General features: G+C 43.4%; 2 protein-coding genes across 2 annotated transcripts in view; one reads left to right on the top strand and one right to left on the bottom strand.

The window, feature by feature from the left end:
* Positions 1–350: 350 nt before the first annotated feature.
* Positions 351–19,269, top strand: LOC110496986 (angiotensin-converting enzyme 2-like). Its single transcript, XM_036982151.1, has 18 exons — positions 351–620; positions 925–1,083; positions 2,729–2,822; positions 3,638–3,784; positions 5,630–5,742; positions 10,393–10,498; positions 10,738–10,835; positions 11,031–11,203; positions 12,887–13,113; positions 14,044–14,188; positions 14,412–14,510; positions 16,585–16,707; positions 16,812–16,990; positions 17,237–17,295; positions 17,404–17,504; positions 17,680–17,796; positions 18,080–18,274; positions 18,977–19,269. Exons 1-18 carry the CDS (start codon positions 429–431, stop codon positions 19,071–19,073), a joined length of 2,424 nt encoding a protein of 807 aa, XP_036838046.1. The 5' UTR covers positions 351–428; the 3' UTR covers positions 19,074–19,269.
* il-1ra (interleukin-1 receptor antagonist) overlaps positions 19,215–26,743 on the bottom strand; it is a 26,547-nt gene continuing 19,018 nt past the window's right edge. The window contains 1 exon segment of the mRNA NM_001124396.2: positions 19,215–19,887. Within this exon segment, the coding sequence (NP_001117868.2) occupies positions 19,669–19,887 (219 nt within the window). The 3' untranslated portion in view covers positions 19,215–19,668.

Raw genomic sequence — 26,743 nt, 5'->3', positions numbered from 1 at the left:
ATTTTATTCTGTTCTATTCTATTCTGTTCTATTCTACTCTACTCTAGTGTGATGGGTTTGGCACACACACACACACACACACACACACACACACACACACACACACACACACACCTCAAACGTGTACATGTTCACTGTCTCAGCGCAGAAGTTACAGCAAGACTTAGAAACTGTCAGTAACTTCAAGACAATGTTATAGTTGTAGAACAAAGGCAATGTTATGTTTGAGATAGTAGCCCATCTGCCGTGCGATAGCTGGCCCTCTGACGTACACTGTACCCTTCTATCCACCCATCGGTGTATAAAGGACAAGATACACGCTGGAGTTATGACTCTGACCAAAGGGCGAAGACAGCTCTTATAGTTAGATATGAGTGAGTAAGAAACTGAAGCGGTCTCAGTGTGACCGTGGAGGACATTCATACAGGATGTCTATGACCAGGCTTCTTCTAGTGGGGCTGATTGCTGTGGCCTGTGTGGCAGCACAGTCAGACTTAGAGAGAAGGGCACAGGAGTTTCTGGACCAGTTTGATGGGAACGCTACTCATCTCATGTATCAGTATTCCCTGGCATCATGGGCGTACAACACAGATATTTCCCAGGAGAATTTAGACAAACTGGTGAGTTTTCTGGTAGATTTAAAGTGGCACTAATGAAAGGCAGAGTTTCAAAGCCATCTTCAGAGACCTCCTATGGCCTATAGCTGGGGGTCCACAAGACTGAATTGAGAAACACGGTGGATCTATGGTTCTGGTTCTGAACAATGTCAATAATGGTATATTGCTGTCAATTTTGAATTAGTAGGCTACATCTCAACACATAACTCCAGACAGACAACTAGTTATTTGATATGGTCTATTGTATTGTATTGTTAATATTATGAATCAAATGTAATTTCTGTCAATGTTTTGTTAATGGTTTCAGGGTGTACAGAGCACAATCTGGGGAGAATACTACAGCACAGTATCCAAGGAGTCGGAGAAGTTTCCAATCGATCAGATCAGTGATCCATTGATCAGACTCCAGCTGATTTCCCTCCAGGACAAGGGCTCTGGGGCCTTGTCCGCAGACAAAGCGGCACATGTGAGACACATTCTTTCACTGCTACCTCTCTTCTATTAGTCTGACTGTCCTCATCTCTTCTATTAGTCTGACTGTCCTCATCTCTTCTATTACCCTGACTGTCCTCATCTCTTCTATTAGCCTGACTGTCCTCATCTCTTCTATTAGTCTGACTGTCGTCATCTATTCTATTAGTCTGACTGTCCTCATCTCTTCTATTAGTCTGACTGTCCTCATCTCTTCTATTAGTCTGACTGTCCTCATCTCTTCTATTAGTCTGACTGTCCTCATCTCTTCTATTAGTCTGACTGTCCTCATCTCTTCTATTAGTCTGACTGTCCTCGTCTCTTCTATTAGCCTGACTGTCCTCGTCTCTTCTATTAGTCTGACTGTCCTCATCTCTTCTATTAGTCTGACTGTCCTCATCTCTTCTATTAGTCTGACTGTCCTCGTCTCTTCTATTAGTCTGACTGTCCTCATCTCTTCTATTAGCCTGACTGTCCTCGTCTCTTCTATTAGTCTGACTGTCCTCATCTCTTCTATTAGTCTGACTGTCCTCATCTCTTCTATTAGTCTGACTGTCCTCATCTCTTCTATTAGTCTGACTGTCCTCATCTCTTCTATTAGTCTGACTGTCCTCATCTCTTCTATTAGTCTGACTGTCCTCATCTCTTCTATTAGTCTGGCTGTCCTCATCTCTTCTATTAGTCTGACTGTCCTCATCTCTTCTATTAGTCTGACTGTCCTCATCTCTTCTATTAGTCTGACTGTCCTCATCTCTTCTATTAGTCTGACTGTCCTCATCTCCTCTATTAGTCTGACTGTCCTCATCTCTTCTATTAGTCTGACTGTCCTCATCTCTTCTATTAGTCTGACTGTCCTCATCTCTTCTATTAGTCTGACTGTCCTCGTCTCTTCTATTAGCCTGACTGCCCTCGTCTCTTCTATTAGCCTGACTGTCCTCATCTCTTCTATTAGTCTGACTGTCCTCATCTCTTCTATTAGTCTGACTGTCCTCATCTCTTCTATTAGTCTGACTGTCCTCGTCTCTTCTATTAGTCTGACTGTCCTCATCTCTTCTATTAGCCTGACTGTCCTCATCTCTTCTATTAGCCTGACTGTCCTCATCTCTTCTATTAGTCTGACTGTCCTCATCTCTTCTACTAGTCTGACTGTCCTCATCTCTTCTATTAGTCTGACTGTCCTCATCTCTTCTATTACAGGCTAGTCAAATACTCACGGGAACAGGCAACATAGCATAACTTGTTGTTCTTTTTGTTGTTGTTGATGTTGTTGTTGTTAATGTTGTTGTTGTTAATGTTGTTGTTGATGTTGTTGTTGTTAATGTTGTTGTTGTTAATGTTGTTGTTGATGTTGTTGTTGTTAATGTTGTTGTTGTTAATGTTGTTGTTGTTAATGTTGTTGTTGATGTTGTTGTTGTTAATGTTGTTGTTGTTGATGTTGTTGATGTTAATGTTGTTGTTGTTAATGTTGTTGTTGTTAATGTTGTTGTTGTTAATGTTGTTGTTGTTAATGTTGTTGTTGTTAATGTTGTTGTTGATGTTGTTGTTGATGTTAATGTTGTTGTTGTTAATGTTGTTGTTGTTAATGTTGTTGTTGTTAATGTTGTTGTTGATGTTGTTGTTGTTGTTGTACTTCATGTCAGCTGAACAAAGTGATGAATGAGATGAGCTCCATCTACAGTACAGGCACGGTGTGCAAGAGAGAAGACCCCTTAGACTGTCAAACCTTGGAACCAGGTAAAGGCCAGAGTCCCACATGGCCCTGGGGGAAAGTAGGACACTAAGTAATGAATAGGGTGCCATTTGGTATGGGTACAAAGTACCAACTGTCAGCTCGGCTGTGGCAACCTGACTTTACGACCGACTGCCCTTTTACGGATGTCCAAGGTCATTGACTGAGTCCCAAACGGCACTCTATTCCCTATATAGGGCACTACTTTTGACCAGGGCCTTAGTAGTGTCAAACGTAGAGCAAAATATAGGGTAAAAAGTAGTGTACTAAATTGTGTACCAGTGGGATGCAGACCCTAGACTTGAATAAAAACTGTATATCGCAAGACTACTAGTCACTCTGTCAGATACTTCAACAACAAAAAACCCTGGCGAAAAACTCCCCTAGTTTTGAAGGAATAGTATTTATTGTAAAACCTCACTTCAGGTTTTGGATGTTTTGGATGTCTTGGATGTCTTGGATGTCTTGGATGTCTTGGATGTCTTGGATGTTTTGGATGTTTTGGATGTCTTGGATGTCTTGGATGTCTTGGATGTCTTGGATGTTTTGGATGTTTTGGATGTCTTGGATGTCTTGGATGTCTTGGATGTCTTGGATGTCTTGGTGAGGGAGATGGCTTCAGAAATCTGAGGTCAGATAGTGGTTTAATGTTGTGTATGAAAAAAGGAACCCCAGCTCAATGATATTCCTGTATGCGAGGATACATAAAATAATAACAAAAATACAAGGGAATGGACAAGAATACTGGTGTGCTGGAGTTTCTCTTTCCAATATGAACTAGCCTTTTGTCAACTGGTTTACTGCTGTGTCTAACGTCTAGGGCTGGAGAGTATAATGGCCAACATGGACAGTGACTACTATGAGCGTCTACATGTATGGGAGGGCTGGAGAGTGGAGGTAGGGAAGAAGATGAGGCCTCTGTATGAAGACTATGTGGACCTTAAGAACGAAGCTGCCAAACTCAATGGTAGACCTACTAATACTACTACTACTACTATACTGCTACTACTACAACTACTATATACTGCTACTACTACTACTACTACTACTATACTGCTATTACTACTATGAGTACTACTACTATACTGCTACTACTACTACTACTACTACTACTACTACTACTACTATACTGCTATTACTACTACTACTACTATACTACTACTACTACAACTACTATACTGCTACTACTACTACTATACTGCTATTACTACTACGAGTACTACTACTATACTGCTACTACTACTACTACTACTACTACTACTATACTGCTAATATTACTATGAGTACTACTAGTATATTGCTACTACTACTACTATACTGCTAATATTACTACGAGTACTACTACTATATTGCTACTACTACTACTACTATATTGCTATTATTACTACGAGTACTACTATTAGTACACTACCATACTACTACTGCGCATCTACTATACTACTACTACACTACTACTACTACTACTAGTATCATAGTGCTACTCCTACTACTACTACTGCTATAATTACTACTACTATTACTACTATACTAGTACTACTACTACTAATACTATTACTACTATATTACTGCTACTACTATTACTACTATACTAGTACTACTACTACTACTACTACTACTACTACTACTACTACTAATACTATTACTCCTATATTACTACTACTACTACTATTATATTACTATTACTACTACTACTATATTACTACTACCACTACTACTGTACTACTACTACTGCTAGTGTATTACTACTATACTACTACTACTACTACTACACTACTACTATATTACTACTACCACTACCACTGTACTACTACTACTGCTAGTGTATTACTACTATACTACTACTACTACTACTACTACACTACTACTATATTACTATACCACTACTAATATATTACTACTATACTACTACTACACTGCTACTATATTACTACTACTACTACTACTACTGCTAGTGCATTACTACTATACTACTACTACTACTACTACACTACTACTATATTAATATACCACTACTAATATATTACTACTATACTACTACTATCTTACTATACTACAAATAATATATTACCAATATACTACTACTATATTACTACTACTACTACTACTACTACTGTACTACTACTACTGCTAGTGTATTACTACTATACTACTACTACTACTACTACTACACTACTACTATATTACTATACCACTACTAATATATTACTACTATACTACTACTACTACTGTACTACTACTACTGCTAGTGTATTACTACTATACTACTACTACTACTACTACTACTACACTACTACTATATTACTATACCACTACTAATATATTACTACTACTACTACTACTACTACTGTACTACTACTACTGCTAGTGTATTACTACTATACTACTACTACTACTACTACTACTACTGTACTACTACTACTGCTAGTGTATTACTACTATACTACTACTACTACTACTACTACTACTGTACTACTACTACTGCTAGTGTATTACTACTATACTACTACTACTACTACTACTACTACACTACTACTATATTACTATACCACTACTAATATATTACTACTACTACTACTACTACTACTGTACTACTACTACTGCTAGTGTATTACTACTATACTACTACTACTACTACTACTACACTACTACTATATTACTATACCACTACTAATATATTACTACTATACTACTACTATCTTACTATACTACAAATAATATATTACCAATATACTACTACTATATTACTACTGCACAACTACTATACTACTACTACAAACCTGTCCAACTACTACTACTATATCTATCGCCACAGATTATGAGGACTACGGAGATTATTGGCGGTCCAACTATGAAACTATCGATGACAGCCCATACAACTACGCCAGGGGCCAACTGATGACCGATGTGAGGCGCATTTACAAAGAGGTACGTTGTCGACTGTTGTGGTGCTTCAACTACACTGAGCTTTTCTCACATACAAATGAAATGTATTGTTTTTATGTAGCAAAAACACTTTTAATAAAATATTATTGATACTATTTTGTATTATTGGATGCATTTGTTATTGTATATATTACTGTATTGTACAAGTTAGGGTTTTACTTTCTAAATGTAATCCGTTACAGTTACTAGTTACCTGTCCAAAATTGTAATCGGTAATGCACATTTTGGATTACCCAAGTGTAACGGATGTGAAACGTCTAGTTTAGTTAGCGGTGGTGCGCGCTAAATAGCGTTTCAATCGGTGACGTCACTTGCTCTGAGACCTTGAAGTAGTAAGGGCCGCGGCTTTTGTGGAGCGATGGGTAACGATGCTTCGTGGGTGACTGTTGTTGATGTGTGCAGAGGGTCCCTGGTTCGCGCCCGGGTATGGGCGAGGGAACGGTCTAAAGTTATACTGTTAACCAAACTCAATAACGTAATCCGAATCCTTTCAGTTACTTTTAGACACTTAAGAAGCACAGGTTAGCGTTTTTTCGTCATGAATCTTCTTATGAAGGCAGCGCTGCAAAGTGGCCACTAGCTGGCACAGCCACAAAGTCATCAAATCTGATTTTAAACCTAACCCTAATGTTAACCCTAACCTTAACCACACAGCTAACCCATAATGTCTAACCCTAACCTTAACCACACTGCTAACCCATAATGCCTAACCGTAACCGTAAATTAAGAATATAGCCCATCTAGCTGAAATCGCTCAGTTCTGCCTCCAGGACAAGACTCATCCCAATAAACGTCAACCATTTTATTAACGTCAATCTGTTTAAAGAGGCATTAGAAGAAGACAAAAAATATTATTACCAATTGAACAACATCTACTGCAGGATAAGTTCATGTTAAAGTTTACATAGCTGGCCATATATGGATGTTAAATTTGACTTAATGGGTTGGTTATGTAGGCTTCTTCTAACCCGTTGCTTTCTACTACTGTATAGAATATAATAGGATTAGGCTATATTTTTACATTAAACACCAGAGTCTGTCATATTCCTGTCATTCCAATTCATGTTATACCCCTTGATCTTAAAGAATAGGACTTGGAAATATGTAAATATAGATTAGTCAAATAGTTTTACCCGAATATAACCCAATAACTAAGGACTAATCAGCCTACTCTGTTGTTTATGATTTTGTTGTCATCGACGACTGATTGGGCTTTCTCGTGGTCCACTTAATTATTATTTTTATTTTTTTGCCAATATGTAGAAAAATACGACGGGGGCGTTGAGAAGGGAGGAACTGCCTCAAACTGTTATTCCATAGGCTGGGATCCGCACTATGAAGTGGTTGCAAGAACGCATTTTATACTGGCATATTCATTACGCCGATTCTGTTGCAAAACGTTTCTTAAAAGGAAGCAAACTGGACATAACGGGGAGGGACCTACCTCAATTTGTCCAATAGAAACGATTGTTTTGCTCTGTTTGCTTCCGTTTGGTTCTGTCACAAAAACCACAATTGATAGGCAGCTTAAACTTCTTATATTCAACCATTATTGGGTTAAAATACACATATACATTTGTGAACAGCCACCCACATTCACAACATCCACAATCCGTAAGGCGCAAATAGCTAAATGAGATCGCTGCAGTGTGACTCACATCCATGCGTTTGCAGCCTAGATATCAGTAATAAGTGATGTCCATATCGCCCGTTGAGCTACACCACTGTTGTCATCCTGACCTCCATGCGTTTATTGAAGTTGGATAACCTTTGAATGCCGACAGCAGTCACTCCATCAGAAGACATAGTTTGGACTGTAGCATACAAAAACATATTCCTGCGATCCATCAAACGCATTTGTTGTGTCATCATAGTGGTCTCTAATTTGTGGTCAGACTCGCTCAGGCAGAACAAATAAAAATGACCGAGGTAAAGACAGTTTAAAGTTGGATATTCGCGCTTTCAAACTTCAATGGCTTTCAAACCATTTGAGCCACAGACCTCCAAATAAGTGTCATGATGTTGGAAAAATTGCGCGCACCAGATTTGGACATTGATTCGCTTTCCAAAGCTAATAAACATGTGAAAATGTGAGCAGCATTTTGTATTCCTAGTTGGATTAGTTAGGGAGCATAAACAAAGTACAAACTTTTTTTTACATTTGAATTTCAATAGCTCCTTGGTCATGTGACTTAATGACTTCAAACAAGGTTCAGAATGTCCACTGACTACCCTTCTATATTGCACACCCTTTAGTTTGTCCATTTTCATCTCACAAGATATTACATACATTTTTCTAAATTAAAAATGTATATCTTACAGGCCTACATCTTCTCTCACTTCGTTGGTGTGTCACCTCACCAAATCTGAATACCATGATGTTGACATATTTGCTATATTTGCTCGGCCTTTTTTGTCGTCTAAACATGTATTTGGCCTTACATGACTGAAAGGTGCCGAAGCACAGAGGTAAGGTGAGGCTTTTTTCAGGCTGTGACTAGCTTTGATATGCTTGTATTTGAATGTCAAGGTGCAACATGGGTTGACCTTATTACATTCAGAATACAGCACGTCTGTCCGTGGCTGGTGTAGATTTCAGGTACCTGGTAAAGGCTTTATTTCCTGCCACCTGTCCATCTTAATAGAAATGGAAAATGACTTTGCCCCTGGTCTGGTCATTCTTTTAGCACGGCTCACTTGTTCTGTCCCTCTGTCTCCCTGGAGTACTCTTTGTCACTTTGTGCTTGTATGTCATCTTTCCTGTCCTCTAGAGTCTCTTCCTCACCTTCTGTCCCTCTGTCTCCGTAGTACTCTTCATCACTTTGTGCTTGTATGTCATCTTTCCTGTCCTCTAGAGTCTCTTCCTCACCTTCTGTCCCTCTGTCTCCGTAGTACTCTTCATCACTTTGTGCTTGTATATCATCTTTCCTGTCCTCTAGAGTCTCTTCCTCACCTTCTGTCCCTCTGTCTCTGGTGTAAGGATCTAGATGGTGTTGACTGAATTTCTGGCCATCATCAATATTTCTCTTTCCATCGTCGTCTTTATTTGCCAGTTTCATGACACGCTCTGTTTCCAATGTGTTGTTAACTCACCGTGTTGTTGTTGTTGTTGTTGTATGCTTTCTGTAATGTCATTAAAGTTAATTCATCACTATGTCAATACATTTCCGTCACTCAATACACAAAGCTATCAGAATGTAAGTTGATCACCGCACAGGAAAAAACTGTAGTTTCAACGTGTAGTTGTGGTGTGAATGTTATACATTTTGGTGTCACACAAAAAGACATAGGAATGTATTTTCCCAGTTAGAAATAGTAGGCCATGCATCAAATAACTATTTTCATCAGAAAAACAAACCCTCAAAATGCACTATTGCATTTTGTATACGTTGTCTGCAGGTGGCTTGTTGTGAATGCTCTCAAATATCAAGTCATTATCAGGTTATGTAAACTGCGTGCAACGTAGAAGGATTTGTCTTAATGTACAGTATATGAAAGTGATGCTATGAAAAAGATTCTTTCACGTTATCAAGCTCACTCTGACTGACAAATCACTGCCTATTACTGTGATTAAAAAGAGCATATGAAACATTGTTTTTCATGAGGCCTACCTGTGTGCCTTCCTTTAACATCTTCGGGATCAGTGCTGTCCTGGGAAATGTTCTTGTTACGTACAACCTAATGCTAATCGCATTAGCCTACGTTAGCTCAACCGACCCGCGGAAGGGACACTGATCCCGAAGAAGTTTTAAGCACCTCTGTTCAAACACCTCTCCTGTCCTTGATCCAAACCACATACAGCCATTTGCAGATCTTTCAGTGTCCATGTGAAAGATAGTTATTGCGAGGCTGGAACATTTGTTAACTTAATTTTTATTTATTTTTAAGACCAATGTAAAATGAAGGCCTGCAAAGCTTTCAGATTTAATCTAATAACATGAGATGAAAATGGACAAACTAAAGGGTGTGCAATATAGAAGGGTAGTCAGTGGACATTCTGAACCTTGTTTGAAGTCAGTAGGTCACATGACCAAGGAGCTATTGAAATTCAAAAATGTACATAAATCATTTAAAATAGTACGAGGTGTAAATGGACAAAAAAAAAAGTGTGTGCAATGTGTGTCTATGCCATCGGGTTATCTACAATCAGTTTTGAAAGTTGTAGGAGTAATGGTTAAAGAGCTATTGAAATGTGAAAATTTTAATTTGTCACTATGTTGACGGTCCCTAACTTTCTGTTGGTGGACGTAAGGAAAACTACAGGCGAATGAATATCTGTCGAATATCCAGCCTGAAACTGTCTTAACCTCGGTATAAAAAAAAGTGTCCCTTTTTTTCCAATGCTGATTTGAATGTCATTGAGAAACAGAAACGTGTCAAATAATTTGTTTGTTTCCTTTCTAAATGTAAAAGTAATACTAGAAGTAATCATATCTGTATCTGTAATCTGATTACAATATTTTTGCTGGTAACACAACGAATTAGAGTTAGATGTTTGGAATCCGTTATATGTCATCCTTTACTCCCCAACCAGTGTGCTTTATTTGCATTATGCAAATCGGACTTGCCACATCAAAGATATTGTGTTTTTATATTTTATTGCACACCATCAACTCTATTGTGTCTTTCCAGATCCTCCCCCTCTACAAAGAGCTGCATGCCTATGTGAGGTCTAAGCTGCAGGCCAAACACCCTGAACACATCCACCCAGAGGGGGGCCTACCCGCACATCTACTGGGTAAGGTCACTGGACAGGGCTCAGCTTTCGCTCCAACACTGCTGGAACATGACTGAGTCAGTTTATGAAGGTCTTCTCTCTCTCTGTCTCTCTCTCTCTCTCTCTCTCTCTCTCTCTCTCTCCTCTCTCTCTCTCTCTCTCTGTCTCTCTCTCTCTCTCTCTCTCTCTCTCTCTCTCTCTCTCTCTCTCTCTCTCTCTCTCTCTCTCTCTCTCTCTCTCTCTCTCATTACCTTTTTCAGGTGACATGTGGGGAAGGTTTTGGACAGGTCTTTACCCCATCTCAACCCCTTTTCCAGAGAAAACCGACATTGATGTGACGGAAGCTATGATCGCACAGGTTGAGTGAAAATAAATCATGAATCATGAATCATCAATCTGCTATTGTACGTATCCAACATAAACGTTGAAAATTGTAGACTAGGAATCGTGGATCTGAAGGAAACAAGTGTGACTTTAATAGTGACTTCTGTTACTTTCAATTCTTACCTCCTAAAATACCCTGTGAGTTAAACACCTTTTCTCTATTTCCCAGAAATGGCCTAAGGACAGACTGTTCCAAGAAGCAGAGAAGTTTTTCATGTCGGTGGGTCTATACAAGATGTTCGACAACTTCTGGAAGGACTCTATGCTGGAGAAACCTACTGATGGCAGGAAGGTAGTGTGCCACCCTACAGCCTGGGACATGGGGAACAGAGAGGACTTCAGGTAACAGGAATCGTATTCATCCTGCATTTAACTAATCTAGCAGGTAAGGGCATTGGGCCAGTAACCAAAAGGTTGCTGGTTTGACTCCCTGAGCAGGCAAGGTGGAAAACTCTGCTGTTCTGCCTTTGAGCAAGGCACTTAACCTCCGACAACAACTGCTTCCCGGGTGTTGATGACGTGGACGGCGATTAAGGTCGGCCCTCCGCTCCTCTCTGATTCAGAGGGGTTGGGTTAAATGCTGAAGACACGTTTCAGTTGAATGCATTCAGTTGTACAACAAACTAGGTATCCCCTCTCCCTTTACTTAGCCCAGGATATGCAGAGTGACAAGCCTTACGGAGGGACAGAGAGGACTTCAGGTAACAGGAATCATGTCCGTACTGTATTTATCCCTGGATACACAGTAAGTAGAGCCTTATTGAGGGACAGAGAGGACTTCAGGTAACAGGAATCATGTCCGTACTGTATTTATCCCTGGACATGCAGAGTGACAAGCCTTACGGAGGGACAGAGAGGACTTCAGGTAACAGGAATCATGTCCGTACTGTATTTAGCCCTGGACATGCAGAGTGACAAGCCTTAGGGACAGAGAGGACTTCAGGTAACAGGAATCATGTCCGTACTGTGTTTATCCCTGGACACGCAGTAAGTAGAGCCTTAGGGAGGGACAGAGAGGACTTCAGGTAACAGGAATCATGTCCGTCCTGTATTTATCCCTGGACACGCAGTAAGTAGAGCCTTAGGGAGGGACAGAGAGGACTTCAGGTAACAGGAATCATGTCCGTACTGTATTTAGCCCAGGACATGCAGAGTGACAAGCCTTACGGAGGGACAGAGAGGACTTCAGGTAACAGGAATCATGTCCGTACTGTATTTATCCCTGGACACGCAGTAAGTAGAGCCTTACGGAGGGACAGAGAGGACTTCAGGTAACAGGAATCATGTCCGTACTGTATTTATCCCTGGACACGCAGTAAGTAGAGCCTCAGGGAGGGACAGAGAGGACTTCAGGTAACAGGAATCATGTCCGTACTGTATTTATCCCTGGACACGCAGTTAGTAGAGCCTTAGGGAGGGACAGAGAGATTGCAGGCACTAACTACTGATATAGAATTCAGTTCCTGTTAGTCACAGCAGCATGTCATAAAGATATGAAGGAATTCTGTTGTGAAACATAAGTCATCAAGGTAAAAATCCACAGCACGTTGAACTGCTTTTCAAAATGCTGTACACACATGTAGAATTACATCGGATGGAGTTGATCTGATTTTGTAGGCTATACCTCCTTACACTCAGCATCAATTGTAATGATTAAATATTCATCATAAATATGAACTTATTATACGGTATTGTACTGTATTATATACTGTATTATACGGTATTGTACTGTATTATATACTGTATTATACTGTATTATACTGTATTATATACTGTATTATACTGTATTATATACTGTATTATACTGTATTATACTGTATTATATACTGTATTACTGTATTATACTGTATTATACTGTATTATATACTGTATTATATACTGTATTATATGTATTATAATGCATTATACTGTATTATATTGTATTATTCTGTATTATACTGTTTTATAATGTATTATACCCTATTATACTGTATTATACTGTACTTCCCTGACTTTGTCTACTTCTTAAATTTCCCCCATTTCCAGGATCAAGATGTGTACGGAGGTGAACATGGACCACTTCCTGACAGCGCACCATGAGATGGGACACAACCAGTACCAGATGGCCTACAGGAACCTGTCCTACCTGCTGAGAGACGGGGCTAACGAGGGCTTCCACGAGGCCGTGGGGGAGATCATGTCCCTGTCCGCTGCCACCCCCAAACACCTGAAGGCCCTGGGACTCCTACCAGGCGACTTCGTAGAGGATAAAGGTGACACCTGAGTAAGGGGTAGGGGCAGGTAGTGGTAGAAGCAGATCTAGATCTGAGGATAACAGTTAGACAACAGTTGTTGTTGTTGTTATAGCTGGTCTATGGAATACCTGAGTTACACCTGAACAGAATCAGGGTCAGGAACAGGGTCAGGGTCAGGGACAGGGACAGGGACAGGGACAGGGTCAGGGACAGGGACAGGGACAGGGACAGGGACAGGGTCAGGGACAGGGACAGGGACAGGGACAGGGTCAGGGTCAGGGACAGGGACAGGGACAGGGACAGGGTCAGGGACAGGGACAGGGACAGGGACAGGGTCAGGACAGAGCCAGGGTCAGGGACAGGGTCAGGGACAGGGACAGGGTCAGGACAGGGACAGGGTCTGGACAGAGCCAGGGTCAGGGTCAGGGACAGGGACAGGGTCAGAGACAGGGTCAGGGTCAGGGACAGGACAGGGCCAGGGCCAGGGCCAGGGCCAAGGCCAGGGACAGGGTCAGGGACAGGGCCAGGGCCAGGGCCAGGGTCAGAACAGGGCCAGGGTCAGAACAGGGCCAGGGTCAGGGACAGGGCCAGGGTCAGGGCCAGGGACAGGGACAGGGTCAGAGACAGGGACAGGGCCAGGGACAGGGTCAGGGACAGGGCCAGGGTCAGGGACAGGGTCAGGACAGATTCAGGGCCAAGGCCAGGGCAGGTATGAGCAGATCTACATGTATATCTGATGGGGATAATTGACACTGAGTGTTGTAGGTTTTGTTTCACGTTGTTTCATCAAAATGGCTCCTCTAGTGACTCCCTGTCTCGGATAACACCCGAGAAGTGCCCTACTCTTTGACCAGAGACCACTACACTCTGTTTTCTATACAGTGTCAGCATTCTAGATGTACCCTCTCTCAAACAGCACTTATTCCTCTTCCTCCCGCTCCAACGCAGAGACTGAGATCAACTTCCTGATGAAGCAGGCCCTGACCATCGTGGCCACCCTGCCTTTCACCTACATGCTGGAGGAGTGGAGGTGGCAGGTCTTCCTGGGGACCATCCCCAAGGACCAGTGGATGCAGCGCTGGTGGGAGATGAAGTAAGGAAGGACCTCTTCTGGAGCTTCTTCCGCTTGTCATAGGTCACAGTTGATTTAGCTTTAGCTGATGGGAGATAAAGAATCATAAACAATATATCAGTGTTGTATATCAATGTAAAGAAGCAGCTCTAGTGGAGGTTTAGTGTTTTTACCTCATAGTTGGTTTCGCAATACACTATAGGGACATCACAATGCTAACTATTGATGCTAACTCTGTTACCAGGAGGGATATGGTCGGTGTAGTGGAGCCCTTACCCAGAGATGAGACATACTGTGACCCGCCTGCTCTGTTCCACGTGTCCGGAGACTACTCCTTCATCAGGTCTCATCTCAACACCCCTCACATCCAGTCATTCTCACTACTCCTTCATCAGGTCTCATCTCAACACCCCTCACATCCAGCCATTCTCACTACCCCTCACATCCAGCCATTCTCACTACCCCTCACATCCAGTCATTCTCACTACCCCTCACATCCAGCCATTCTCAACACCCCTCACATCCAGCCATTCTCAACACCCCTCACATCCAGCCATTCTCACTACCCCTCACATCCAGCCATTCTCACTACCCCTCACATCCAGCCATTCTCAACACCCCTCACATCCAGCCATTCTCAACACCCCTCACATCCAGCCATTCTCAACACCCCTCACATCCAGCCATTCTCAACACCCCTCACATCCAGCCATTCTCACTACCCCTCACATCCAGCCATTCTCACTACCCCTCACATCCAGCCATTCTCAATACCCCTCACATCCAGCCATTCTCAACACCCCTCACATCCAGCCATTCTCACTACCCCTCACATCCAGCCATTCTCACTACCCCTCACATCCAGCCATTCTCACTACCCCTCACATCCAGCCATTCTCACTACACCTCACATCCAGCCATTCTCAACACCCCTCACATCCAGCCATTCTAAATACCCCTCACATCCAGCCATTCTCACTACCCCTCACATCCAGCCATTCTCACTACCCCTCACATCCAGCCATTCTCACTACCCCTCACATCCAGCCATTCTCACTACCCCTCACATCCAGCCATTCTCAATACCCCTCACATCCAGTCATTCTCACTACCCCTCACATCCAGTCATTCTCACTACCCCTCACATCCAGCCATTCTCACTACCCCTCACATCCAGCCATTCTCAATACCCCTCACATCCAGCCATTCTCAACACCCCTCACATCCAGCCATTCTCACTACCCCTCACATCCAGTCATTCTCAACACCCCTCACATCCAGTCATTCTCACTACCCCTCACATCCAGTCATTCTCACTACCCCTCACATCCAGCCATTCTCACTACCCCTCACATCCAGCCATTCTCACTACCCCTCACATCCAGTCATTCTCACTACCCCTCACATCCAGTCATTCTCAACACCCCTCACATCCAGCCATTCTCACTACCCCTCAAATCCAGCCATTCTCACTACCCCTCACATCCAGCCATTCTCACTACCCCTCACATCCAGTCATTCTCAACACCCCTCACATCCAGTCATTTAGCTTTAGGTGGTGGGAAATGATGAAGCATAGACATGTATCTGACCCAGGACTCTGTCTGTCATATATACTTCATAGATACTTCACCAGGACTGTCTCTGTCTGTCATAGATACTTCACCAGGACACGTACTGTACTTGACCCAGGACTGTCTCTGTCTGTCATAGATACTTCACCAGGACATGTACTGTACTTGATCCAGGACTGTCTCTGTCTGTCATAGATACTTCACCAGGACATGTACTGTATCTGACCCAGGACTGTCTCTATCATAGATACTTCACCAGGACATGTACTGTATCTGACCCAGGACTGTCTCTGTCTGTCATAGATACTTCACCAGGACACGTACTGTACTTGACCCAGGACTGTCTCTGTCATATATACTTCACCAGGACATGTACTGTATCTGACCCAGGACTGTCTCTGTCTGTCAAAGATACTTCACCAGGACATGTACTGTATTTGGCCTAGGACTGTCTCTGTCTGTCATAGATACTTCACCAGGACATGTACTGTACTTGACCCAGGACTGTCTCTGTCATAGATACTTCACCAGGACATGTACTGTACTTGACCCAGGACTGTCTCTGTCTGTCATAGATACTTCACCAGGACATGTACTGTACTTGACCCAGGACTGTCTCTGTCTGTCATAGATACTTCACCAGGACATGTACTGTACTTGACCCAGGACTGTCTCTGTCTGTCATAGATACTTCACCAGGACATGTACTGTATCTGACCCAGGACTGTCTCTGTCATAGATACTTCACCAGGACATGTACTGTACTTGACCCAGGACTGTCTCTGTCATAGATACTTCACCAGGACATGTACTGTACTTGACCCAGGACTGTCTCTGTCATAGATACTTCACCAGGACTGTCTATCAGTTCCAGTTCCAGAAGGCTCTCTGTGAGGCAGCTGGCCACTCTGGACCCTTATTCAAGTGTGACATCACCAACTCTACAGCAGCCGGGGACAAGCTCAGGTGCTCCTACCAAATCTGTTTGTTGTTGCATCTGTCATGTCTACTTCTAAGAATGCAGATTTGCCAATGAACAAGTAAACAAACTAACTAATCTCATTTTACAGGACGATGCTGGAGTTCGGGAGGTCAAAGTCGTGGACCAGAGCCCTGGAGACGATTTCAGGAAATGCCAAGATGGACTCCGCCCCTCTCCTGGACTACTTCAAGGACCTCCACGTTTGGCTCATAGAAGAAAACAGGAAGAACAACAGGAAGTCAGGATGGAGAGCAGCTGAGGACCCATGTGAGTACCTATATAGTCGTGTCCCTATCCATACTAGGGCACTATCTAGTGTGCATAGCCAATATATCGCTTCACACCAAGTAGTACAAAAGTACAGTGGACCCATGTGAGTCCAGATTCTGTATCTAGCTCACTATCCAGTATGCATAGTCAATACATTGCTCCATACTATGTTCTATGACATTTTAGATATAGTTAAAAGTGATATATTCTATAAATAATGCATATTTCCTATCTGTTCAACAGTCTCAGCGAATGCCTACAAAGTGAGGTTGAGTCTGAAAGCAGCTATGGGTGACAAGGCAGTGAGTACACTAAGCTGAACGTGGTTGTAAAACGGCTCCACTACCTTTTCGTTTGGACGATCTCTTCATATAATCCAGTTGAACTGACTTGAATTGTTTCTCTTCCAGTACATGTGGAACGCCAACGAGATGTACCTGTTCAAAGCCAACATGGCCTACGCCATGAGACAGTATTACCTTGAGGTCAACAAGACGGCAGCTCTTTTCACGTAAGTGTTTCACAATAAAAGTCCACCTAGACGTCACTCACTCTCAGCTTTGCTTCTCTTTATGTCAGTCACTCCCATCACATTCCAGAATGAAAATGTATGTATATATATTGTATCAATATTATTTATTAGAATCTTCTTGTGACATCACATCATTTTATTATCTTTGTTCCAGGACAGAGAACATCCACACCTACAAGGAGACAGCCAGAATCTCTTTCTACTTTGTGGTGACTGACCCTGCCAACTCTGCCGTGGTCATTCCCAAAGCTGAGGTAGAGGCTGCTATCAGGTAAAGGAGTCAACCCTTGAACGTGAGCTGATTACACATGCTAAAACAAACCTTGCCCGATCATATCTGCCAAACTGAGTGAGCGACACCACAAGACTGTCTGAAACAGAGTAATAACACTCTGTGTAGCATTCGTGATGTGGGTTCTGAAACTAAAGCCATAAACAAAGTTGCATTTTCCAACCAGCATTCAGTAAATCCTCTTATGGATGTTTTATTCCAGTATTTGTACATGAAACATTACCCATAACCCCATGACTCAAGCCATTGTTCATCTCACTAGGATGTCCAGAGGTCGAATCAATGACGCATTCAAACTGGACGATAAAACTCTGGAGTTCGAGGGTCTCCTAGCAACGCTGGCCCCGCCCGTGGAGCAGCCGGTCACCGTCTGGCTGGTGGTGTTTGGGGTGGTCATGGGACTGGTGGTCTGCATGGGCTGTTACCTCATCATCTCTGGCTTCAGAGACAGGAAGAAGTGAGTCTGGGCCATATTCATAACAGGGTTGATCATCTCTGGCTTCAGAGACAGGAAGAAGTGAGTCTGGGCCATATTCATAACAGGGTTGATCATCTCTGGTTTCAGAGACAGGAAGAAGTGAGTCTGGGCCATATTCATAACAGGGTTGATCATCTCTGGTTTCAGAGACAGGAAGAAGTGAGCCTGGGCCGTATTCATAACAGGGTTGATCATCTCTGGTTTCAGAGACAGGAAGAAGTGAGTCTGGGCCGCATTCATAACAGGGTTGATCATCTCTGGTTTCAGAGACAGGAAGAAGTGAGTCTGGGCCGTATTCATTATAGGATTGCAACCCTATTCATAAAGCATACCAGAATAAGAGTGCTGATCTAGGATCAGGTCCTCCCTGTCCATGTAATCAGATATTCATCATGATCTAAAAGGCAAACCTGATCCTAGGTCAGCGCCAACTGTGAGATGCTTTATGTTGTTTTAAGGAATGAAAAGAGTAGAGGTTCAAATACAGTTTGAACCAAACTTAATCCTAAAATCTAGTCGACCTAAATCAACAACTTCAAGTATTTGACACGTATTCGACCCAGGTCTGGAAGAGACTAATTAATTACTACATGTTTAATTAACAACCTCACAATTTGCAAAATGTTAATTTAAGCAATTTTTAAAAGACACATGACAGTTCTTTCTCTTCTATATCTCCAGGAAATCTGCAGCGAAAGCTGAAGAGAATGCAGAGAACCCCTACGGCGTGACCAACAAAACATTTGAGAGGGAAGAGGATGAACAGACAGGGTTCTGAGTCGCTGATTGTCAGTGTGAAAGTTTGACAGACGACTTGACAGATCTGAAAACCCCCTACAACAACAACAGCTCTTTAAAGAAGACCACATTAGAAGTAGGATCATTCGTTTAAATTATGTATAAATTCAAGACATTTGTAGAGTTTTAGAATATATTTTTATTCTAAATAAAAAAAGACTTAAGTCACAGAAAAACATAAAAGCATTACTCATCTGACTAAACGATCAATAACTGAAAACTACAAACAAATGCTAATTATTTGTGTATGATACATAGCTACTTCTCTCTGCAATAGCAGAATAACAGGCCACTGCTGCATTATTGTATTACAAACACACACACACAGTAATATCAGTACACATCCATTCTTTTCCTGGGCTCTGTTTCTCTACATTCAATGAATCTACAGTACATTTATGGTAGCCAGTATAGCCCACTCAGCAATCATCATTGTTTTCCAGGGACTCATAGGATCAATACAAAATTACATGGTATAAAATGGTGGTATAAAATGGTGGTATAAAATGGTGGTATAAAAACACACTACAGAAACTACATAGAGAAACATAACATGCAGAAACAACAAACCCTCATCATTTATGGATGACAAAGAAGAATGACTGGTCCCCCATCATCCCCTGGGGTTTCCCCAAAACTACTTTGGTCTCGTTAGAAGTGTGGATGAACCAGCCCTGGCAGTAGGCGGACTCAAACCGGCGCTGTTTGCTCATTTCAGCCTTCATGTAGAAGACAAACGCCTGGATCTCCTCATCATCCTTCCTGATGCTTTTCAGTCTGTGTTGGTCACAAGTCTGAAAGGATATGTACAGGTTAAAGATATTATTATTCAACAATTCCGTTTAGTCCTTGTGCACATCTACCGAAATCTGCTTTTAAAGCCTGAATGGACCTGTGCAGTATTGGGAACACTATTCACGACTCAAATTCAACATGGAATAACAATAACACAACAGAGAATAACAATAACAGGGAATAACCATAACACAACATGGAACAACAATAACACAACAGGGAATAACCATAACACAACATGGAACAACAATAACACAACAGGGAATAACCATAACACAACATGGAACAACAATAACACAACAGGGAATAACAATAACAGGGAATAACAATAACAATAACAGGGAATAACAATAACAGGGAATAACAATAACAACATGGAACAACAATAACACAACAGGGAATACCAATAACACAACAGGGAATACCAATAACACAACAGGGAATACCAATAACACAACAGGGAATACCAATAACACAACAGGGAATAACAATAACACAAAATGGAACAACAATAACACAACAGGGAATAACAATAACACAACATGGAACAACAATAACACAACAGGGAATAACAATAGTCCTTGGTCTCATTTCCTTTACTGACTACTATGAAGTTATTTGAAAAATATGCAAATTAGTGGTGAACTAAAAATACATATAGTAGCAATTATATTGAACACATCTTAAAGTCTTAATCCTTAACAGTCTATTGAACACATCTTAAAGTCTTAATCCTTAACAGTCTATTGAACACATCTTAAAGTCTTTATCCTTAAGAGTCTATTGATGCACATCTGTGTGTCAAGCTAGTGAACGTAATTTAAAAAATCCCCATCTAAATCCGTCAGCTTAAGCTAGAGATATTTGCATGGGCTGAGTCTCCATCCCCCACATCCGCCTGTGTTGCCCTTCTGCGTCTGCGGTGGAAGGTGGCCGAGCTCCAGCTGTGTTTGTCAGACCATGAGCCATCCCGAAAATCAGTTCTCTCACGAAAAACGTCTGTAGCATCCGAACGGTTTGGCCTACTAACTCTATGGAAAGATGACTCTCACAAACACGATGGTGTTCTCTGTTTTGCTTTACGACCCCCACAAGAGTCTTTGAGAATCGTCTGAAGGGAACTCATACAAATAAATGGAACGGAATTAGCTTTGTGCCAACAAAGATAAGGGGTTAAATATGTGTCCAAAAACTTCCTGACATCTCGTCGATATAGGACAGATCACTTCAAAACAACCATGTTATAAAATGATGGTATATAAAAAAAACTAGAGAAACATAACATGCAGAAACAACAAACCCTCTTCATCATTTATGGATGACAAAGAAGAATGACTGGTCCCCCGTCATCCCCTGGGGTTCCCCCAAAACTACTTTGGTCTCGTTAGAAGTGTGGATGAACCAGCCCTGGCAGTAGGCGGACTCAAACCGGCACTATTTGCTCATTTCAGCCTTCATGTAGAAGACAAACGCCTAGATCTCCTCATCATCCTTCCTGATGCTTTTCAGTCTGTCACAAGACATGATGTTGATGTTTTTGATGTTTTTTGACCATTTCTGAATGTTAGTCCATGTGTTTCTTTGGGCTATAATAGTAAAGGCCAAATTCAATATTTTATCAAATAAACCTAAAGATGTCCTAAAATTCTACATCAAATATCTAAATGATCCATGGTATGACCATATTAAAACAATTCCATATGTTAGTTTAGTAGATCCTGGACTAAATGTTGTGTTAAGTTAAACCCAGGAATGATCCTGGATAAAGTAAGGTCCATCTGGGTGAGAACTCAAGGTAATAAATGTCAGATTATTAAAAGTATTACTATGTATTTTGGGCACTAGACCCGTGGTAAATATCCCTTTATTATACTGTTTAGAAATTATTTTATGACCTGAACCTAAATACATGCAAATTATGTGAATTTCAAAATGCAAATATACCCGAAGCGCTCACCAACAATATAGTGCCATCTATTTTTAAATCTGTTAAAAAACATGGGAGCCTCTTAATTGTAAAGAGCAGGCTGTTGAGACTGAAGACAAATGGTCTCTGGACTACCAAGTAGCTCAGAGTTGTAGGAGTTCTCTCAAGATGAGTAAATGGAGTACTTTCCTAAATCACAAGTTCACGGGACACCATCTGGCCAAAGGGTGGTTCCCTGGACCGAGCAAGAATCAAACGCCGCCACAAAAAGTCATTTGAAATGAAACACGGTCGGGACCGTGACCAAATGCCTCCTGACATTAACATTATTTTCTAGTTTGGCTAATTTGAAAACACCAGACTTCAGTGGTTGAATCTCAAACACAACATGCATCAACTAGATGAGGAACTGGAGTCACAAAGATCTCAAATTCAAGACCTCATCCAACGGGCCGTATGCCTCCCCCGACAGAACACGCTCCGTAGTAGGGGAAAACTAACCAGGTGATGTCGACCAGGTTCACCGGTTGGGAAGAGAAACTGCTGTCAGGGGACATGTAGTGAAATGTGCTAGGCTAAACCCCGCAACTCTCCTACCTATCCCAACGACACCATCCATCCCTGCTGTCTAGACGTGATGGTGACATCGTCACTGCCAACCAGGACTTGTGTGACGTGCCTCTGTTAAATGCTGACTTAGTGTCATATACAGGTGGGTCATCCTACCTGGACCAAATGGGAAATAGATGGGCGGGGCCCGCGGTAGTCACAGACCACACATGGCTAGGGTCTGCTCCGTTACATCCTGGTACCTCAGCACAGTTGGCAGAGGGGACGGCGCTGACGCACGCGTTGATGCTGACAGAGGGATGGTGCCTCGATCTTCACCATCAGCGTTATTACGCAAAAAGGTACGCAGCATCATCTGGATGTGTGCAACAACAGTTCAACATTCCCCTTCTGCTACCACTTCTGTCAAGTCGTCTACGCATGCAGTTTTACACCAACATACCACACAGAACGCACTGCAACGCACTGCAACGCACTGCAGCAAGGCAAAGGCAGCGTTCCATTGGAAATTAATGTACTTCTGATGTACCAAAACGTCATGACGCCGTCGGTGTGATGGAGGCGTAAGAAGGTGACAATCTATACTGATTCAAGGTATGTGTGTGGTGTTTGCCAGGACTTCAGGAGGTTGTGGAAACGGCGTGGGTTTATGACGTTGTTAAACACGACGGTATGTATGGAGCGGTGGCGTTACCCAACGCTGGTGCCATTATTAAATGTGCCGCCCACTTTTAGGGCCGATTCTGTTACGAAAGGGGATGCCAGTGCTGACATGGCTGCGAAAGCAGCAGCGGCCATGGTTCCTCCCCCCCTCACGGGACTCACCCACGGTTCCTCCCCCCCTCACGGGACTCACCCACGGTTCCTCCCCCCCCTCACGGGACTCACCCACGGTTCCTCCCCCCCCTCACGGGACTCACCCACGGTTCCTCCCCCCCTCACGGGACTCACCCACGGTTCCTCCCCCCCTCACGGGACTCACCCACGGTTCCTCCCCCCCTCACGGGACTCACCCACGGTTCCTCCCCCCCTCACGGGACTCACCCACGGTTCCTCCCCCCCTCACGGGACTCACCCACGGTTCCTCCCCCCCTCACGGGACTCACCCATGGTGACTGTACATACTTCTACTGGTGCTGTTAATATGCAAAACAATGCCGTTGAAAAGTGGTGTTTGATGTCTTCAGGCTGAAAACCCGATGATGACGGCGTCTGGCGCCCCCCAGACGGCCGCACGCCACTCATACTACTTCCCCATCTTGCACACATACGTATAGTATCATGGAACGACGCATGAGTCCAAGGAGAGATGTGAGGAATGTGTAGGAAAGAATGGTGTTGTCCCAAATTTGGGCCAATTTGCAACAACAAAATGGTTAAAAAGATCTGAAACACAACATGAAAACAACCACTCCAGTTACTGGGATGGGAACCAGATCACTACCATTGGAACCCTTTGGAAAGCTTCAAATCAATGTCATCTGTTTACCACCAAGTGAAGGGTCAAAAATATTGTTTGTATTAGATACGTTCTGGGGGCGGAGGGGGTGACTGCCAACTTGACCTTTGAGCACAAGTGTTCCCGCCTCATCAATCAGACGGAGACCGCTCAGGCTCTGTAGGATGATAGTGCCACATGGTAACACTGTCTTGGGGAGGGACAGATGTGGTAAAAATGTGATATTCTGGGCATCCCGGGTGGCGCAGTGGTCTACGGCACTGCATCGCAACGCTAGCTGTGCCACCAGAGACTCTGGGTTCGAGCCCAGGATCTGTCGTAACCGGCCGTGACGTCCGTGGGGTGACGCACAATTGGCCTAGCGTCGTCCGGGTTAGGGAGGGCTTGGCCAGTAGGGATATCCTTGTCTCATCGCACACCAGCGCACGTCAACCAAGGTTGCCAGGTGCACGGTGTTTCCTCCGACACATTGGTGTGGCTGGCTTGCGCACTGTGTTAAGAAGCAGTGCGGCTTGGTTGGGTTGTGTTTCGGAGGACGCATGACTTTCGACCTTCGTCTCTGTAGTTCTGCCCCTGAACAGGCAGTTAACCCACTGTTCCTAGGCTGTCATTGTAAATAAGAATGTGTTCTTAACTGACTTGCCTAGTTAAATAAAATAGCAACCTTTTGGTTACTGGCCCAATGCACTAACCACTAGGCTACCTTCCCTAGAACAACTGAACATACCTGTTCTGTATATTCCCACTATCCTTAAAGAACTCGCTGAGTTGCATGAATTGACTGAGTCTGCCGTGCCCATATCACCCAGTTGAAGGCTAACCACCATTATACATTCCTCTGTAAATGTCAAGGTGAAAGCTGCAATTGGTTCCTTTAGCAGTGAAAGGGGGACTGGTGAACAGACTGACCTCTAGTAAACAACAATCCTGGGATGACTCACTGGTGGTGAATGCCTGTAAACTGACTGTAGTTGTGCTCCGTACCTTTCATATGGGTTATGACCCGATGTCTGTGCTGCCTAGTGCCGGGTGGTACAGAGGGCAGGTATGATGTCACTACTGATTGTGAAAATGCTGGTAAAAGTGACCCCTTCGACGATGGACCGAGACGTCACTCCCTACCTTGTACCACTAGGAGCCAGAGGACTATAGCTCGCCTGAAATACCTGACCGCAATGTCTATTAGAGGGCCCTGAACCACCTGACCGCAATGTCTATTAGAGGGCCCTGAACCACCTGACCCCAATGTCTATTAGAGGGCCCTGAACCACCTGACCGCAATGTCTATTAGAGGGCCCTGAACCACCTGACCGCAATGTCTATTAGAGGGCCCTGAACCACCTGACCCCAATGTCTATTAGAGAGCCCTGAACCACCTGACCCCAATGTCTATTAGAGGGCCCTGAACCACCTGACCCCAATGTCTATTAGAGGGCCTTGAACCACCTAACCCCAATGTCTATTAGAGGGCCCTGAACCACCTGACCCCAATGTCTATTAGAGGGCCCTGAACCACCTGACCCCAATGTCTATTAGAGGGCCTTGAACCACCTAACCCCAATGTCTATTAGAGGGCCCTGAACCACCTGACCGCAATGTCTATTAGAGGGCCCTGAACCACCTGACCCCAATGTCTAGAGGGCCCTGAACCACCTGACCGCAATGTCTATTAGAGGGCCCTGAACCACCTGACCCCAATGTCTATTAGAGGGCCCTGAACCACCTGACCGCAATGTCTATTAGAGGGCCCTGAACCACCTGACCCCAATGTCTATTAGAGGGCCCTGAACCACCTGACCCCAATGTCTATTAGAGGGCCCTGAACCACCTGACCCCAATGTCTATTAGAGGGCCCTGAACCACCTGACCGCAATGTCTATTAGAGGGCCCTGAACCACCTGACCCCAATGTCTATTAGAGGGCCCTGAACCACCTGACCGCAATGTCTATTAGAGGGCCCTGAACCACCTGACCCCAATGTCTATTAGAGGGCCCTGAACCACCTGACCCCAATGTCTATTAGAGGGCCTTGAACCACCTGACCTTAATGTCTATTAGAGGGCCTTGAACCACCTGACCCCAATGTCTATTGGAGGGCCTTGAACCACCTGACCCCAATGTCTATTAGAGGGCCTTGAACCACCTGACCCCAATGTATATTAGATAGCCTTGAACCAATGTCTATTAGAGGGCCTTGAACCACCTGACCCCAATGTCTATTAGAGAGCCTTGAACCACCTAACCCCAATGTATATTAGAGGGCCTTGAACCACCTGACCCCAATGTATATTAGAAGGCCTTGAACCACCTGACCCCAATGTCTATTAGAGGGCCTTGAACCAATGTCTATTAGAGGGCCTTGAACCACCTGACCCCAATGTCTATTAGAGAGCCTTGAACCACCTAACCCCAATGTATATTAGAGGGCCTTGAACCACCTGACCCCAATGTATATTAGAAGGCCTTGAACCACCTGACCCCAATGTCTATTAGAGGGCCTTGAACCACCTGACCCCAATGTATATTAGAAGGCCTTGAACCACCTGACCCCAATGTCTATTAGAGAGCCTTGAACCACATGACCCCAATGTCTATTAGAGGGCCTTGAACCACCTGACCCCAATGTCTATTAGAGGGCCTTGAACCACCTGACCCCAATGTCTATTAGAGAGCCTTGAACCACCTAACCCCAATGTATATTAGAGGGCCTTGAACCACCTGACCCCAATTTCTATTAGAGGGCCTTAAACCACCTGACCCCAATGTATATTAGAAGGCCTTGAACCACCTGACCCCAATGTCTATTAGAGGGCCTTGAACCACCTGACCCCAATGTCTATTAGAGGGCCTTGAACCACCTGACCCCAATGTCTATTAGAGGGCCTTGAACCACCTGACC

Source organism: Oncorhynchus mykiss, chromosome 7, assembly GCF_013265735.2.
Source record: "Oncorhynchus mykiss isolate Arlee chromosome 7, USDA_OmykA_1.1, whole genome shotgun sequence".
Classification (NCBI taxonomy): Eukaryota; Metazoa; Chordata; class Actinopteri; order Salmoniformes; family Salmonidae; genus Oncorhynchus; species Oncorhynchus mykiss.
The sequence above is the reverse complement of the archived record's forward strand: the minus strand, read 5'-3'. Positions and strand labels throughout refer to the sequence as shown.